The sequence below is a fragment of the Spermophilus citellus genome, assembly GCF_964194105.1.
Source record: "Spermophilus citellus genome assembly, chromosome: 7".
Classification (NCBI taxonomy): domain Eukaryota; kingdom Metazoa; phylum Chordata; class Mammalia; order Rodentia; family Sciuridae; genus Spermophilus; species Spermophilus citellus.
In genome coordinates, this window is record NC_138188.1 from 29,521,569 (window position 1) to 29,537,501 (window position 15,933).

Sequence of the window (15,933 nt, forward strand, 5' to 3'; positions counted from 1 at the left end):
AAATGTTTTTACATACTCCTAAGATGAAGGTTTTTTCCCCACCTTTCATTAGATTAATATGTCAATATATTTTTTTTTCTTTTGCACTTCTTCAACATCACTTTTGAAGCTGTCTTACCAAAATAAAACAAAACAAATCTGAATATAATTTGGCCTCTAGATCTTGCTACAAATTTCTGGAAATATGGAGAACAAAGGAGAAGTTTAACTACATCATAGAGATTTAACCAACAAAATCCAGACCATGGGAAACTCACACAACCTGTTTTCTTCAAAATGAAATTTAAAAGGGAAACAGATACCAGGGGAAACCTATCCATCCGGGTAAACATGTGAAACATATCAAATAATTACAACTATTTGCATCTAGCTTCATGCAAACTGTTTAAAAAATGTCAATATATTTTTAATGCAGCATTCTTTAATCTCAACGAAGTTAGCTATGATTACAGGCCTATTACAAAAAGGACCAAAAGAAAAAGATTATGAAAACCAAGGCATGCTATACATTTGTTAACACAGACTTATCAGAGAGGATGGACTGAAGAAAGCCTATATGAATAAAACAGTCTGCTTTAGATATATCAAGAATTCAACATAAAAACAATTATAAATTATGTGTAGAACCCAACAGATAGACATTATCAAATAACACATCAAAAGTTGGTTGTTTATGAATGTAGCTTACACCACTTTCTTTACATCAATCAAGTGAACATACTTTGAAGCTATGCACATACTCTTTTTTTACCTCAAAAAAATCGAAATAATGCTTATTCCTCATTTAAAGACCTAAAAATAGATATTCACTAAAAAACTATATAATTTTATAGAGATTAACATGTAAGAAGATAATTTCTGGTAATTAAATACTTTACTGAAATTATGCTTCAGAAATTTAACAAATATTTCTGTTTAATAATGAATTTTAGAACACACATGAAAAATAAGGTACTTGCAATTAAAAACAAAAACAACAACAAAAACTAAGAGTCAATGGACTCATGCTATCATTTGGCAAATAACACTTAAAAGAAAAAACTGGAGAGAGGGACCAGTAATACCACTCTAAAATGAATATTTCTTAAAAATGTCACATTTGAGCCCTGGTCATTTTTGCTAGAAAGTTTTCTAGTTCTGAGTTCTCAAACTGGTTATCTCTTAAAAAGATAATGTGAATGAAATAAAATATATGCCAGGTAAATTACAGAAGAAACTGAGCTCATTTTAAGAGTAAATGATTACAAAATAAAAGTGGTATCCTTAAAGTACTAATTATCTGTCTGCTAATTACAGATTGTTTTTCAATCTAGTTCTAGAATACATCATGTAGTTATACTGTGTATAATGGGAATCTCTTCAGTAGATAACCTTTAAACAACAGGATAAAACACAAATGACATGACAAATTACTGGTTTAATTCAGTTTAGGGAGAATAGAGTGCACCTGTTGCTCCATGGGTGGTACAGGTATCTATATTTTTACTTCTCTCAATTATCATCCAACAACAAAAATAAAATAGAAGTAAGAAATGAACTAAGCTTGCGCTGGGGATGTGGCTCAAGCGGTAGCACGCTCGCCTGGCATGCGTGTGGCCCGGGTTCGATCCTCGGCACCACATACCAACAAAGATGTTGTGTCCGCCGAGAACTAAAAAATAAACATTAAAAATTCTCTCTCTCTCTCTCTCTCTCTCTCTCTCTCTCTCTCTCTCTCTCCTCTCTCACTCTTTCTAAAAAAAAAAAAAAAGAAATGAACTAAGCTATACTTAGTACTCCCAGGCACATTTCAAGTATAACATTTTCGGTTCATATAGAATAAACTCTTTTTTTTATTATTAGTTGTTCAAAACATTACATAGCTCTTGACATATCATATTTCATACATTTGATTCAAGTGGGTTATGAACTCCCATTTTCCCCCCATATACAGATTGCAGAATCACATCGGTTACACATCCACGTTTTTACATACTGCCATACTAGTGTCTGTTGTATTCTGCTGCCTTTCCTATCCTCTACTATCCCCCCTCCCCTCCCCTCTTCTCTCTCTTCCCCATCTACTGTACTTCATTTCTCTCCCTTGTTTTTTTTTCCCCCACTATCCCCTCACTTCCTCTTCAAAATTTAAACAATAAGAAAACAAATAACCCAATCAATAAATGGGCCAAGGACCTAAACAGACACTTCTCAGAGGAGGACATACAAACAATCAACAAGTACTTGAAAAAATGCTCACCATCTCTAGCAGTCAGAGAAATGCAAATCAAAACCACCTTAAGATACCATCTCACTCCAGTAAGATTGGCAGCCATTATGAAGTCAAACAACAATAAGTGCTGGCGAGGATGTGGGGAAAAGGGTACACTTGTACATTGCTGGTGGGACTGCAAATTGGTGCGGCCAATTTGGAAAGCAGTATGAAGATTCCTGGGAAAGCTGGGAATGGAACCACCATTTGACCCAGCTATCCCCCTTCTCGGACTATTCCCTAAAGACCTTAAAAGAGTGTACTATAGGGATACTGCTACATCAATGTTCATAGCAGCACAATTCGCAATAGCTAGACTGTGGAATCAACCCAGATACCCTTCAATAGATGAATGGATAAAAAAAAAATGTGGCATTTATACACAATGGAGTATTACGCAGCACTAAAAAATGATAAAATCATGGCATTTGCAGGGAAATGGATGGCACTAGAGCAGATTATGCTAAGTGAAGCTAGCCAATCCCTAAAAAACAAATGCCAAATGTCATCTTTGATATAAGGAGAGCAACTAAGAACAGAGCAGGGAGTAAGAGCATGAGAAGAAGATTAACATTAAACAGGGACGAGAGGTGGGAGGGAAAGGGAGAGAGAAGGGAAATTGCATGGAAATGGAAGGAGACCCTCATCGTTATACAAAACTATATATAAGAGGAAATTATATAGAATAAACTCTTCATTTTAATGAAAATTACACATAACACATACTTTATCTTCCTTACTCTTTACCAATTACTCTTTACCAATTTAAATTAATGGCTGCAGAAATAAACTAAATGAATAAAAAATTCAGATTTAAATGAACACAATATTAGAAATCCCAACTTTGGTGAGACTTAACTGAAGATGGGCAAAATATTTAAAGTGTATTTTAAATCAATTATACTTGTTAAACCAAAAATTAATTTTAAAAAATCAGAAGTATTTAATTTAGGAGATTTTATTGCCCTTGCTTCTCAGCTCATTTCTCCTTACTACACTTTAAATACATAGAGGGCAAAGATTGGGCATTATTTATTCCTATTTCCAGCCTAGAGAAGTTAGCATAAAATTTGTCACTGGCTAGTTCTCTCATGGAAAGAAAGAAGATTAGTTTCTTTTCTTTTGTTCTATAGTCTCCAAATGTTGTATAAAGGGCATGTCTTTTGGTTTAAAAACATGGAATGAAGTAAAAGGGAGAAATGCCTTAAGTGTATGACTGTAAGAATCTTCCAGAAGGGAATGCATAATTTAATGTTTCCCAATGCAGACTATAAATCTCTAGAAATCATACTAAGAAAATTTCATTCCCTTGCCATATTGTGACAAATGCCCACATGCCAACAGCAAACACACAGGTTTTAACACAAACCCAACATGTTGCTTTATTTTGTGGGACAATACCTTTCATTGCATCATGATTTGAGGCCAGCCTGGGCAACTCAGTGAGACCCTATCTCAAAAAAAAAAAAAAAAAAAAAAAAAGTGTTGGGAAGTTTTGCTCAGGGAAGAGCAAGCCTGGGTTCAATCCCCAGTACTAGAAAAAAAAAAAAAAAAAAAGTCCAGAGAGGTTGTTCAGTGGTAATGTCCTAGGCTCCATCCCAATTATAATATAGCATGAAAAACAACAACAATAACAAAAACAAGTAAACTCAACTATGATCCAATTGAGCCCAACTTACCTTTTAACACTGCCTACCACAAATCCTAGTCATAGTAGACTATTCCATGAATCTCTAAATATGCCATTCTTTCATGCCTTTGTTTATTCAATTACCTCTGTCTGGCCTCACATACACTTCCTACTATGTTGTCTATTATTGCCATGTAAAAACCACAGAAAGTTTAACATCACTTGCAAAAATACTTGCTCTTCATTTAAAAAAATAAAAATCCATAATGCAAGTATATTATTTTTCAATCAGAACCATTTCCAAATGGTTGATTCGTGCTCTAAGAAGTTTAAATGACTTGTACATAATCTGAGTATTAAATGGAGAGGATTCCTACCCTCTCTTAAGGATGCCCTTAAATCAGGTTATATTTTTATATTTAACCAATAAAAGCAGAAGTGGGGATGGGAAAGTGAAGAAATCTCTAGTTAACAATTAGCTTCTCTATGTTATGTCTAAAGATGGGGAAATGGAGGCTCACTCAGTTCACAGACAAAATCAATACTGGGCTCTTTTTATTTATGATGAACCACCAATAATAGATTAATGATGACATTTAACTATGAAAAAGTACTGCTGAAAATAAAAGCAAAATGTCTAAACCAGTATCAAGAGAATTTCTTATAGAATATGACTTAATTACTTTGTTATGCTTTAAATTCAAACTGTTCAAATGCTTTTGGTTTCAAAATAACAAAAGCCAATAAACAAAACAGGACAGTTTTTGCCAAAATAAATTACATGTACGTAAAAGTAGCTAATTCCCTCATCTTTCTCAGGATTAGCTTCTAGCTCCTGAACATTTTATCTTTTGTTTTTTCTTTTTTTGGGGACGGGGTGGGGGAGGAGTACTGGGGATTGAACCTAGGAGCACTTTACCAGTGAACTATATCCCCAATTTTCTTTTAAAAATTTTTTTGCCCCCCCCTTTTTTTTTGGAGAGAGAGAGAGAGAGAGAGAGAGAGAGAGAGAGAGAGAGAGAGAATTTTAATATTTATATTTTAGTTTTCGGCGGACACAACATCTTTGTATGTGGTGCTGAGGATCAAACCCGGCCCGCACGCATGCCAGGTGAGCGCGATACCGCTTGAGCCACATCCCCAGCCCCTTTTTAGCCTTTTTATGTTGTTAATTTCTATTTTTACTTTTATTATTTCTATTATTATTATTATTATTATTATTATTATTTTACTTATAGAGACAGGGTCCTGTTAAGTTGCTTATGTCCTTGTTAAATTGCTAAGGATGGCCTCAAACTTGTGATCCTCCCATCTTAGCCTATGGAGTTACTGGGATTACAGACATGTACCACCTTGCCCAGCAGCATTTTATCTTTGACAGTAGTAACTACTCATTTAATAACCTACTCATATGTTACCTATTTAATTTCATCCATGCCTTTCAAAGATATTGTTGTCTCTACCAAAAATTCCTGTAAAGTCCAAGAGTCTTATTTCCACAATACAATTCTTATTTCACAATTGCTGTGTAAATCTATTTGATCAGTGATAAACAGCTCCTGAATCTACAAGTTAGACATGGTGAAATTTTCCATTTGCTTTGTGTTCCATTCACATATAGTTAGAAGGGGGCATGGAGGGGGCTGGGGATGTGACTCAAGCGCTCACCTGGCAGCGGGGCGCTGGGTTTGATCCTCAACACCACATAAAAATAAAAATGAAGATATTGTGTCCACCTAAAAACTAGAAAATAAATATTAAAAAGGGGGGGGGCATGGATATATTTCCGTGGCTTAACTTTTTAGGAGAAGTTTGTGACAGAATGACTTGAAATTCAAGTATTTGGTTTCTGTCCCTAAACCATAAATCTCCCATCAAATAGGGGAACATTTTTGTCAACCAGAGTCTGCTGCAAGTACACTGCCTATAGGTTTTCTGACATCATAACTGCTCATCAGATAGTACAAAGGGCCAAACATGCAGTGATTCCTTTGATTTCCTGGCTGTCCTAAATAAATTCAGAACATAACATGTGCTGTCCTGAGTGAAGTCTGCTTTTCTCAAAAAGAAAAAGAAAAAAATTTGAATAACCAATTCCTCAATATCATGAAAGGACAAAAGTTTTCTGAAGATGTTCAGCCATAGAGCATAGAAAACAATACTGTCTCATGCTATGAAACTACTGTCTTATATTATCTCTTCATTAATAATAGATAAAGATGGGGTATGTGACTTGGAAAACTGAGGGATTATTTTTTGGAAACAGATTTTTAGAACTGAAAGAAACCTTAGAAACAATGAAATCTAAATCTAGTGAAGTTAAACCACTTGCCCAAGGTCAAATCCCTGGCAACAGGAGCATTTGGTCAGGCTTTCAACCCAGGTCACAGTGTCTCTTGAGAAACAAGATTAGAACACAAATATAAATATATCCCAGCAACATGAAGCCATTTAAAGGGCATCCTCATTACTCTAAAAATGCTATATGTAATAGATGGTGTGTAATTTTAAAATCACCTAGTGTTTTGTAAAGTTATTATATTGCTGCGTAAAAGACAGTCTATAAAGTGAGAAGGTAATATCTTGATGTATTAGAAAACTCCAGAATTTAATTCCTAATGCCTTCATGTTTTCTCTTAATTAAAAAAGTATTTCCTATTGAGAACACATAAGACTTTCCTTTTAAAACTTAAAAGAGGTGTGCTATTAATCAGTTAATCACCCCTACCCCATTCTCCCTAAATTAAAAACCAGTGATACCAACAATAGTGACAGTGGCCAATAATCCTGAGCATTTTTTTATGTGTCAGGCCTTGAACCAAGAGCTTTCCATGCATAATCTCAATCAGACTTTACAACAAGATTGTGAAATAGGTGCTATCATTAGCCTTATGTTAAAGATGTAGTTATAAAGAGTGAAGAAAGCTGTCTAGGTCACACAGTTACTGATGGGCCAATTCTTTTAGCTACCACCCTAGATTGCCTCTTACTTATAAGGTCTTTATTTTGTTGACCTTGAGGGGAGAGTTAAATAGGAAAGCAATTATAGATACTTACTATAAAAAAAATTTAAGTGACAACAAAATGTCACTCTAAAACATTACTCTCCAAACTCTAGCTTTATCTCAAAACACACATTCACTTTGACTGAGGAGGGAATTTATTTCAAAGAGACTGTCTCTCTAAAATCTAATCCCTTAATTTGAAAATTGTTCCTCTCATATGTTTATAGACTTACTGCTCTAAGTGGCTAGTGAATAACATTATTTATTAAAAATGAAATAAAACTAAAAATGGACAGAACCAGTCAGTAATTATACAATGAAGGTAGCACATACTTTATTTTTCCCATTCAGAGTTCTCAGCAAACACCTACCAGTCAGAAGAACCAGCCAGTCAGAAGGGTTTCTAATGGTATGTAGGCAGCCTTCCTGCATAAAGCCTAGAAAGTTTTACTTTTAAGAAGACTTTTTAACTACCTTTAAGGATTTGAGGGTAACAATACTTCTTTATACATTTTGATATTTTAATGAAAAAGCCCAAACTAAGTGAATCTCAATAAATGTGCAGAGTTGTCCTATTAATCAGTTAATCACCCCTACCCCATTCTCCTTAATTTTTACTACAAAGGAGAACATTACCAAGATGAATAACTATTTTTCTATTTTGATATCAAAGAGCAATGGGAATTTAGAGGGCACCAACCCCTTTAAAATAGTAAGATTATACCCAAGTGCAGTGGCACATGTCTGTAATCCCAGCAACGTGGGAGGTTGAGGAAGGAGGATTGTGAGTTCAAAGTCAGCCTCAGCAACTTAGTGAGGCCCTAAGTAACTCAGTGAGAGCCTGTGTCTAAAATATAACAAGGGCAGGGAATGTGGCTCAATGGTTAAACACCTCTGGGTTTGATCTCTGGTAGCAAAAAAAAAAAAAAAAAAAAAAAAAAAGGTAAGATTATATCTGAAAATACGTGGATTATTCCAATTAGCCCAGGCTTGTAGACAAGATCTTTACTTTCTCCTTCTTCCACAAAAAAAAACCAGCCATTTAAGTAATGGAATAAACTATTTCTGACTTCAAAATAAGTTTCAAAATTAAAATAATAAATAAAAGAAGAATTCTAGACAACCAGAAAAAATTTATTTCAGGCATGGCACTGTCATGAATTCAAAGTTTAATAAGACACCAGGCGGGAAAGTGCCTTCCTACCTGTGTCCACTGTTAGGGATGCATCACCACCATTTCTGTCCTTCAAGTCCTTTGAGACAAAGACATAACTTTTTCTCCTAAACACAGCAGAATGCAATTTTAGAGTTTTCTTTATTTTTTGTTCCATTACTTTCTCATTTCTTTTCTTAAACTCAGCTTATAATAAGCACTGATAGAACATATAAGAAAAACATGGGCTAAATATCCTCATCTCAACCACTATTTATATTTGTTCACTATCTGCAGCTATTGCCACCTCGAAATTGAGATTTAAAAAACAAAAAAGGGTAGAATATGAAGACTCCAAACCATTCTATTAGAACACAAATATATTTATATTTGTGTTCTAATCTTGTTTCTCAAGGTACAATGAAAATATATTATTACTATTACAGAAAAAGAAAATAAACTTTAAAAGTATAGTGAAGTGGGGGACAGAGGACAGACATCATTGTACATGTGAATTTAAAAATTTCACTAAGTATGAATTATATATGACAGTCATAGTGCAAAGACTGGGCTTTATTATCTACTAACAGTATGATAAAACTGTAAAACTATTCTGCTAGATGGTTTTACACATTAGATGTAAAAATCTTTTCCCATACAATCAAAACTCAATCTGTATTTTCTGATCCTTTAGGTGAAAAACTATTTCTGGTATAAAAGCAAAAACTAAAATGAACTCTGGTAAATACATATTCACCTCATATCTCAAAGAAACACTGGTAAACAGTCCCTATTTATACAGAGAATTATAATCAAATTGAGTACAGGTAAACACAATGTATCTTTTGAGGTAAGATTTCTACTGTAATTATTAGAAAAGAGACATTTAAGTTTTAAGAATATCTTCAAGAAGAAGCTGCTACTGTTGGTCACTGATTGATTGCTTTTTTTTTTTTTTTAAGTCTACACACAATTTCTTTCCCGAGGTAAACAGATTCTATTTTTTTTTTTTTTTTTTTTTTTTTTTGGGAAGCAAAGAGTGTTTTCTCCTTTCAACATTTTAAAACTGAAGATATTAGGTTTAAAAAAAAAAAAGCCTGAAAGTCAAAATATAAGTAGAGATTAATAATTGGATTTTTTTCTAATGAAAAGATAGTGAAGCCTATAAATAAACATAATGATTTTCAATTTTATGCTAAAATGTAAGTAGTAAACAGGCAGCCCATTTTATTGACAATGTTATTTTCAATTGGATAAATTTAAGTGGTGTGTTTTAAACACATTTGTATGTTGCAACTTGACCATAGTTAAGGAGAGAAAGGCATGTTGAATGCTGTGCTGGGTAAAAAAAGGAGGAAGAGAAGCTTGTTTAACTGAGGAGCGCAACACTTTTCTAGGCCAGTGGTTCTCAAAGTGTGCTCCTGGAGCAGTAGCATCTGCATCACTTGGAAACTTGTCAGACCTGTCAGAAGCTCTGTGGAGGAGGCCCATCAGTCTGTTGAACAAACCCTTCAGGAGATTCTGAAGCCCACTCAAGTGAAAAAGCCACTACTGCTTCAGCCTGTAAGTCCACTTCCCCTCATCACTCCTCACCAACCACGACACTGCACAATTTTTAACTCTAGCGTACTTGCACTTGTAACAAGATTAATAATCTTGTTACAAGTGCAAGTAAAGTGCAAGTAAGATGAAGCTTAGATGTCTCAAAATTTTAAAACCAAGGCTGAAAATGGAAGATGGGGTAGAAAACCTCTGGCCCTAAATGAATCTGGCACTAAATAGTAGTAAGGAACTGAGAAGACACAGTGCTTATCCAAGTTAACAGGGAAAATAACATATTGGCTGCCAAGAATTCAAACTCCAAGCAAGGGGAACTGCCCGCAAATGAGAAGCATCAGGAGAAGGACATAAGAGTTAAAAAAGAAGAAAAGAATGCAAATGCACATAAAAGCATGTGGGCATATGTACAAACACTACAGCCTAGGGAAGTGAGTGGCAAAGAGGCAACAGTAACTAGGACTGTGTGCAGCTAAGGAGCCAGTGGCACATTCAGAGGAATTCAAATCAAGCACCACATGAGACAGAACAAGGAATCCTACAAGTTTACAAGTATTTAAAAGCATCTTACAGATATAGCAACATATCAGCTATAAAAGCTATAGTCACTGGAAACATTTAGCAAAAAATCCAATTCAATCTGTCCCCAGGAAATTCAACATGAAGGTATGCACACTAGAATACAATGTAACCCTGTGTGGGGTAACTCTCCCAACACACTGTTACACAGTCAAAATTAAACAAAATACTGTACTGCAGCCCAAGCAATAGTGAAGATATTCTCATATGGGTGTAGAGGGTCCTCCTTTCTCCAGAGTTGATTATCACTATTTAAATCCTTGGGCTATTCTCTTACCTCTTAGCAGCTATTTAGTCTTGAGATGGGCACACAATTTTATATACTCTTATTTTCTAGGAATACAAAAGAACTTTCCCTTTCACTTTATACTCACAAAAGGGCTAAAGTTTTAAAAATAAGTTTTAAAAAGAAACCAAAGTAACTCAATAGCAACATATGAAGTGAAATCTTTTACTGAACATAGGTATTTGTAAAGTTAGGCTCTTATCCAAGCAATTCCACAAACCTGGCCACAAGACAACTGCTAACAAAAGTCCCTAACTTTGCATGGCTTTTTAGAATATCCCATATACCCTGTAAAACATATAATGAAATTAACACAATATGAACTATGTATACAGTAACAGAATTACTATGATGTATTTTATACAATAAATCTGAATTAAAAAAGTAAAATAATCTACGCCAGGCGTAGTAGCACCTGTCTGTAATCCTAGTAACTGGGGAGACCAAGGCAAGAGGATTATAATTTCAATGCTAGTCTAGTAATTTAGCAAAATTCTGTATCAAAATAAAAGGGGCTGGATTATGGCTTAGTGGATTAGTATTCCTGAGTTCAATCCTCAGTACCCACCCCCCCGAAAAAAAAGGTAAAATACTCTAACCAGGTGTGGTGGTGCATGCCTATAATTCAAGTGACTCAGGAGGCTGGGATAGGAGGAGGATAACTTGGAGGCCAGCCTTCTTGGCAACTTAAGGAAAGCCTGTCTCAAAAAAAGAAGGGTTAGAGATGTATTCAAGTGGTACAGCACCACTATGTTCAATCCCACTACCGTAAAATATAAATAAATTAATTAACTAAAAAATAAAACAATCTGCTTTACAACATATACTTCAACTAACCAAATCAAACCGTCAACATTTCAAGTTCTTGAAAAGGAAAGCAAAACAAAGTTCCCAAGAAACATGTGATTTCTTGGGACAAGTCCATGACAATTAGGAAGCAAAAAAAAAAAAAAAAAAAAGAAAGAAAAGCATCAGGTTCATATCTCCCCCTAAAAAGAGAACTTACCCTACCAGTTTATCCTGCTTCACTTCTAAATAGTTGAACAGAGATAAAGGTATCTAGTAGCTTTGGCAATGGCCCATATTTGAAAATAGGTGATGATGGTGTGGAAATGAAGGCTATATCTGACTCTTTGGAGAAAAGCCGCTTTGTTGAACCCCAGCACCACAAAAATAAAACAACAACAAAAAAGAAAATCCAAAACAAGACATAACAACAACAACAAACCCTATTCAGCCACCGAGATCACAAGACAATTCCTGATCACATGTGGACATCTGGTTCTTTCAAAGGGTTTCTAGTCAGAATATTCTTACAGATGTCATAACAAAAAGGTGAAAAATTATACACAAAAATGAAATTATGACCTATATGAGAGAATAAGAGGAATGGATAAGAGCTGATACCTGGAGTTTATTTACTCTTGTCATTTGAATTCCAACAACTTATACAGAATAATTTCTATAGAAACCTATATAAGAGCTTGATTGTTTCCTCCCATGGTGAAGTAACATTAACCTTTTTTTTTTTTTTTTTTTGGTTAACAGGGGTTTATTTTGGCACTCAGCTGCAATTAAATCCAGAAACATTAACCAACTTTTGAAGTTTTAAAATTTTTGAAAAGATCCAGATGTTTCCTGGAGATCATCTAGCCAGCACTAAGCTATTTGGCAACAATGGTAAGATACGAAAAAGCTACAGTAACAAAAATACCATGTCCAGTCTACATATGACTCAAAGTTAACATTTGTTAGTTGATTTCTACCAACTTAGACTCTTGTTAAAACATTCAAGAAGTTTTGCTTTCAAAAAAATATCACTTATATATAACAATGAGGAACAACGAAAGGAAAAGAGACGGCTATGAGGACCTACGTTTTGGCAGTGACATCCACATACTGTCCTGGACGAAAGTGAGCAGCATAAAGAGGAGTGCCTTTGTGAAAAGAAAACAAAAAATCAACATAAAATGTATTAACACAGAAACAACTTTTTAAAACAAACACTAGAACCAGGAAGCCTCTTAGCTATTAAATTTCATAAAAAACAGAAAGGTCTCTCTTCTGCAATTATAAACATTAGAAATACCCAAACAATGACACTATTTAACAAACATGTCTTTTAGTTGGCTAAAGAACATGGTGGCCTAGCATGAGAGACACGGTGCTGAAGGGAGCCACCAGCCAGAGGCCAAAGTGGAGCTGGTCGAAATGAGTGACACCATGACTGCTGATGAACTCACAATTTGAAAACTCTTAGTTGTTTTGGTAAATAAGTAAAATGAACTAGGATATATTATCTATGTTACATTAAAAAAATAAGAAAAGAACTAAAAACATGTTGGGGCTTGAGCAAGTCTTTTATTACCCATTGGAGAAAAACAGAAATTTTAATTACCTGAACCCAGCCCCTCATATGCTAGGTAATGATCATGGTATGGTCACGATAGCCCTAAAAAGCCCATATGTATCAGAATTTTGATGTACTGGTCATTGTTTCAATATGTGCCCCAATATTTGCAAGAGCAAAAATTGTCATTATAGTACTCCTAACTCTACATAGAAACATTTACAAAATGTTTATTTATATGCATTTAATTATATGAAAATTTTAAATTTCCTTGGGAAATAAGTCATTAAAAAAATTAAAATTTTGTGATGAAAGCTTTCACAGTATTTTGTTTATGTATATTAGATATTAACATTTATGAAAACTACTTAATTTGGCAATTATTAACAAATACTTACAAAATATTTACAAACACATATAGCTAAAAATGCAAAAGTATTAAAGAAGGCCCCTGACCTTAAGAAATTTATCATCTTGGTAAAGAATCACATTGATACAGTCAAAAGAGATAAAAACAACAACAAAAAAAACCCCCCAGGAACCAATGTAACTAAAAACTAATTTCAGTTAGTTTGTATAATAGTAGTAAAGTACAATGGGATTTCAGAGAGTAGTTTTCTTTTTCTTTTAAATTTTTTATTGTTGTTGTAGATGGACAGAATGCCTTTATTTTATTTTTTAATTTTTTACGTGGTGCTAAGGATTGAACCTAGTGCTTCACACGTGTTAAGAAGGTACTCTGCCATTGAGCTATAACCCCAGCCCAGTAGTTTTCTTTAAGGTAGGACATAACCTGGATTTACCTGGCAAGAGAAAGTCCTTGAATTAAGAAAAAATAGGGACTTAATCACATTGCCTACATATATCAAAATCACAATATACCCCATTAAATGAATATGGTTATCATCTGTCAATCAAAAATATTAATTTAAAAAAAGAAAAATTGGGGAGATTCCAAGAATATTACATAGGGTGCATTTCTATGAAGCTGAATGACTTAAATTGCTATTTTACCATTTTTGATCCATAAAAACAATAACTTCATATGGTCAGAGCAATCGCAAAAGTTGGTGTGGATTCAATTTTTATTCTTACCCTAAATGTGCACAAAGGGTTTAAGAAAATTATATGTGTTAATGCCAAAGATTTATTTAAAACCATTTCAGAGCAAATTATCTATAATTCAATTTACTTTTTGCCTTCAAGATATAAAAGTTAAAAATTTCTACAATCTTGTTAGAATTCACATTCAAGAAATTGGGGGGCTTTTAAGTTCAAAAACATTAAAAAGCTGCATTTGTGACAGACAAAATCATATACCAAATTCTACTTTCTGACATTCCATGGATCAGGTAAAACATTGTGGAAATTTTAAATAAGAATCTTAATATTATAGGTCACTCTCCAGTTTCAGGCTACATTTTCTCACTAAAGAGAGCCTAGTTAATCTTCACATAACAGAATGCCAGCCTGCAAACAATGAACCTTGAATTTTAAAAGTTAGTGTATTTATTTGAAAGTGGCTTTTCCAAACAAGAAGCTCTACATTAAAAAAAAAAAAAAAGTGTTCCTCCCTCTCTCAGAAAACAAAGAGTCCCCTACAGCTTTCTCCATTTATAGGAGACAAGGAATTGTTTGTTCCCAGTGATTAAATCAGATGGTATCTTATATTTAAAAATAAAGTGTTTGGGACTTTGTATTTTAGATTCAGCTTTATTGAAATAGCTAACATTAAACAAGTCACATAATTGGGTATTTTTACCTCCCTCCTCTCCCCGACCTCAGATTACCTGGTTTAATTACAGCATTATCTGTTACATTAAAGATTTTAATTTTCTGTTTTGGTGGCAATCCAAGTTCTCGGTAAAATTTCAATACAGATGTAGGTTTCTAGAGGAAAAGTGGTGCACATTAGTAATATATTAAATGTGAAAAGTAGAGATTAATATATAGAGATCCAAGTCACATTACTAACATGTCAGAAAAAAATGAAAGCATACTATTTCCCTATTGAACAAAGCGCACCCTATTCCCTTCATTTAAGGAAGGTGAGATTTACATCTATGATCCATTGTAACTCTAGGAACAAATAATCTTATTGCTTAGGATCTAACCATCTGTACAATGTTTCAAAAATAGTATATAATAAATCTTTGTTCTGTAGTAAAGACAGTTGTGCCCTGCTCTTATTTGATTGTTTTAGGATAAGATCTTGCTAAATTGCCCAGGCTGGCCTTGAACTTGTGATTCTCCAGCCTCAATCTCCTGAGTAACTGAAAATACAGATGTGCATCACCACAACCTGTTCTACTCATATTAGAACTCTGACTAGATATTGTATCAAGGACCCCAACCCAGGAAATCAACTATTTGTCTACTCTGCACCTAGTCTGAAACAACTGGAAGAAAACACAATAGGTCACATTTAAATGTTATGGCACACTTTAAAGTAAATTCCAAACGTGGTCTGACCAACAACCATATTTCTCTGGTTAAATCCACACACTCCAAGGCAATTAAGTCTGTTATGGTTTAGATATGTGCTGTCTCCCAAAAGCTCGTGTGTGAGACAATGCAAGAAAGTTTATAGATAAAATTACTGGGTTATAAGAGGTGAATTAATCCCCTGATAGGGATTAAGTCAGTGGTGACTAAAAGTGGGTAGAGTGTAGCCAGAGGAGGAGGGATCACTGGGAGCGTGCCTTTGGGGTTTATATTTTGTCGTGGTGAGGAGAGGTCTCTCTCTGCTTCCTGGTGCCATGTTCCCAGATGCTTTCTTCTACCACACTCTTCCACCATGATGTTTTGCTATACTTTGTGCCCAGAGCAATGGAGTCAGCTACATGTGGACTGAGAACTCTGAAGCTGTGAGCCCCTAAATAAACTTTTCCTCCTCTAATTGTTCTTGTCAGGTCTTTTGGTTGCAGCAGTGAAAAAGCTGACTAAAACAACGTCACATCCTCTTCTAAAATCTACAGCACTGTTCCTTACTTCCCCTCTCTCTGAGCTGTTCAACTTGAAGAATCAAGAGAACGGGCTGGGGATGTGGCTCGCCTGGCATGTGTGCAGCCCAGGTTCAATCCTCAGCACCACATAAAAACAAAGATGTTGTGTCCGCCGAA

General features: G+C 34.5%; 1 protein-coding gene across 2 annotated transcripts in view; it reads right to left on the reverse strand.

Moving 5' to 3' along the window:
• Positions 1 to 15,933, reverse strand: part of MRPL3 (mitochondrial ribosomal protein L3) — a 45,386-nt gene that overhangs the window by 18,926 nt on the left and 10,527 nt on the right. For both annotated transcript variants that reach the window (XM_081302092.1, XM_081302091.1), the window contains exons 5-6: positions 14,602 to 14,701; positions 12,338 to 12,398 (exon numbers count right to left, since the gene is read on the reverse strand). In XM_081302092.1, the coding sequence (XP_081158218.1) occupies positions 12,338 to 12,398; positions 14,602 to 14,701 (161 nt within the window). The remainder of the gene's footprint in view (positions 1 to 12,337; positions 12,399 to 14,601; positions 14,702 to 15,933) is intronic.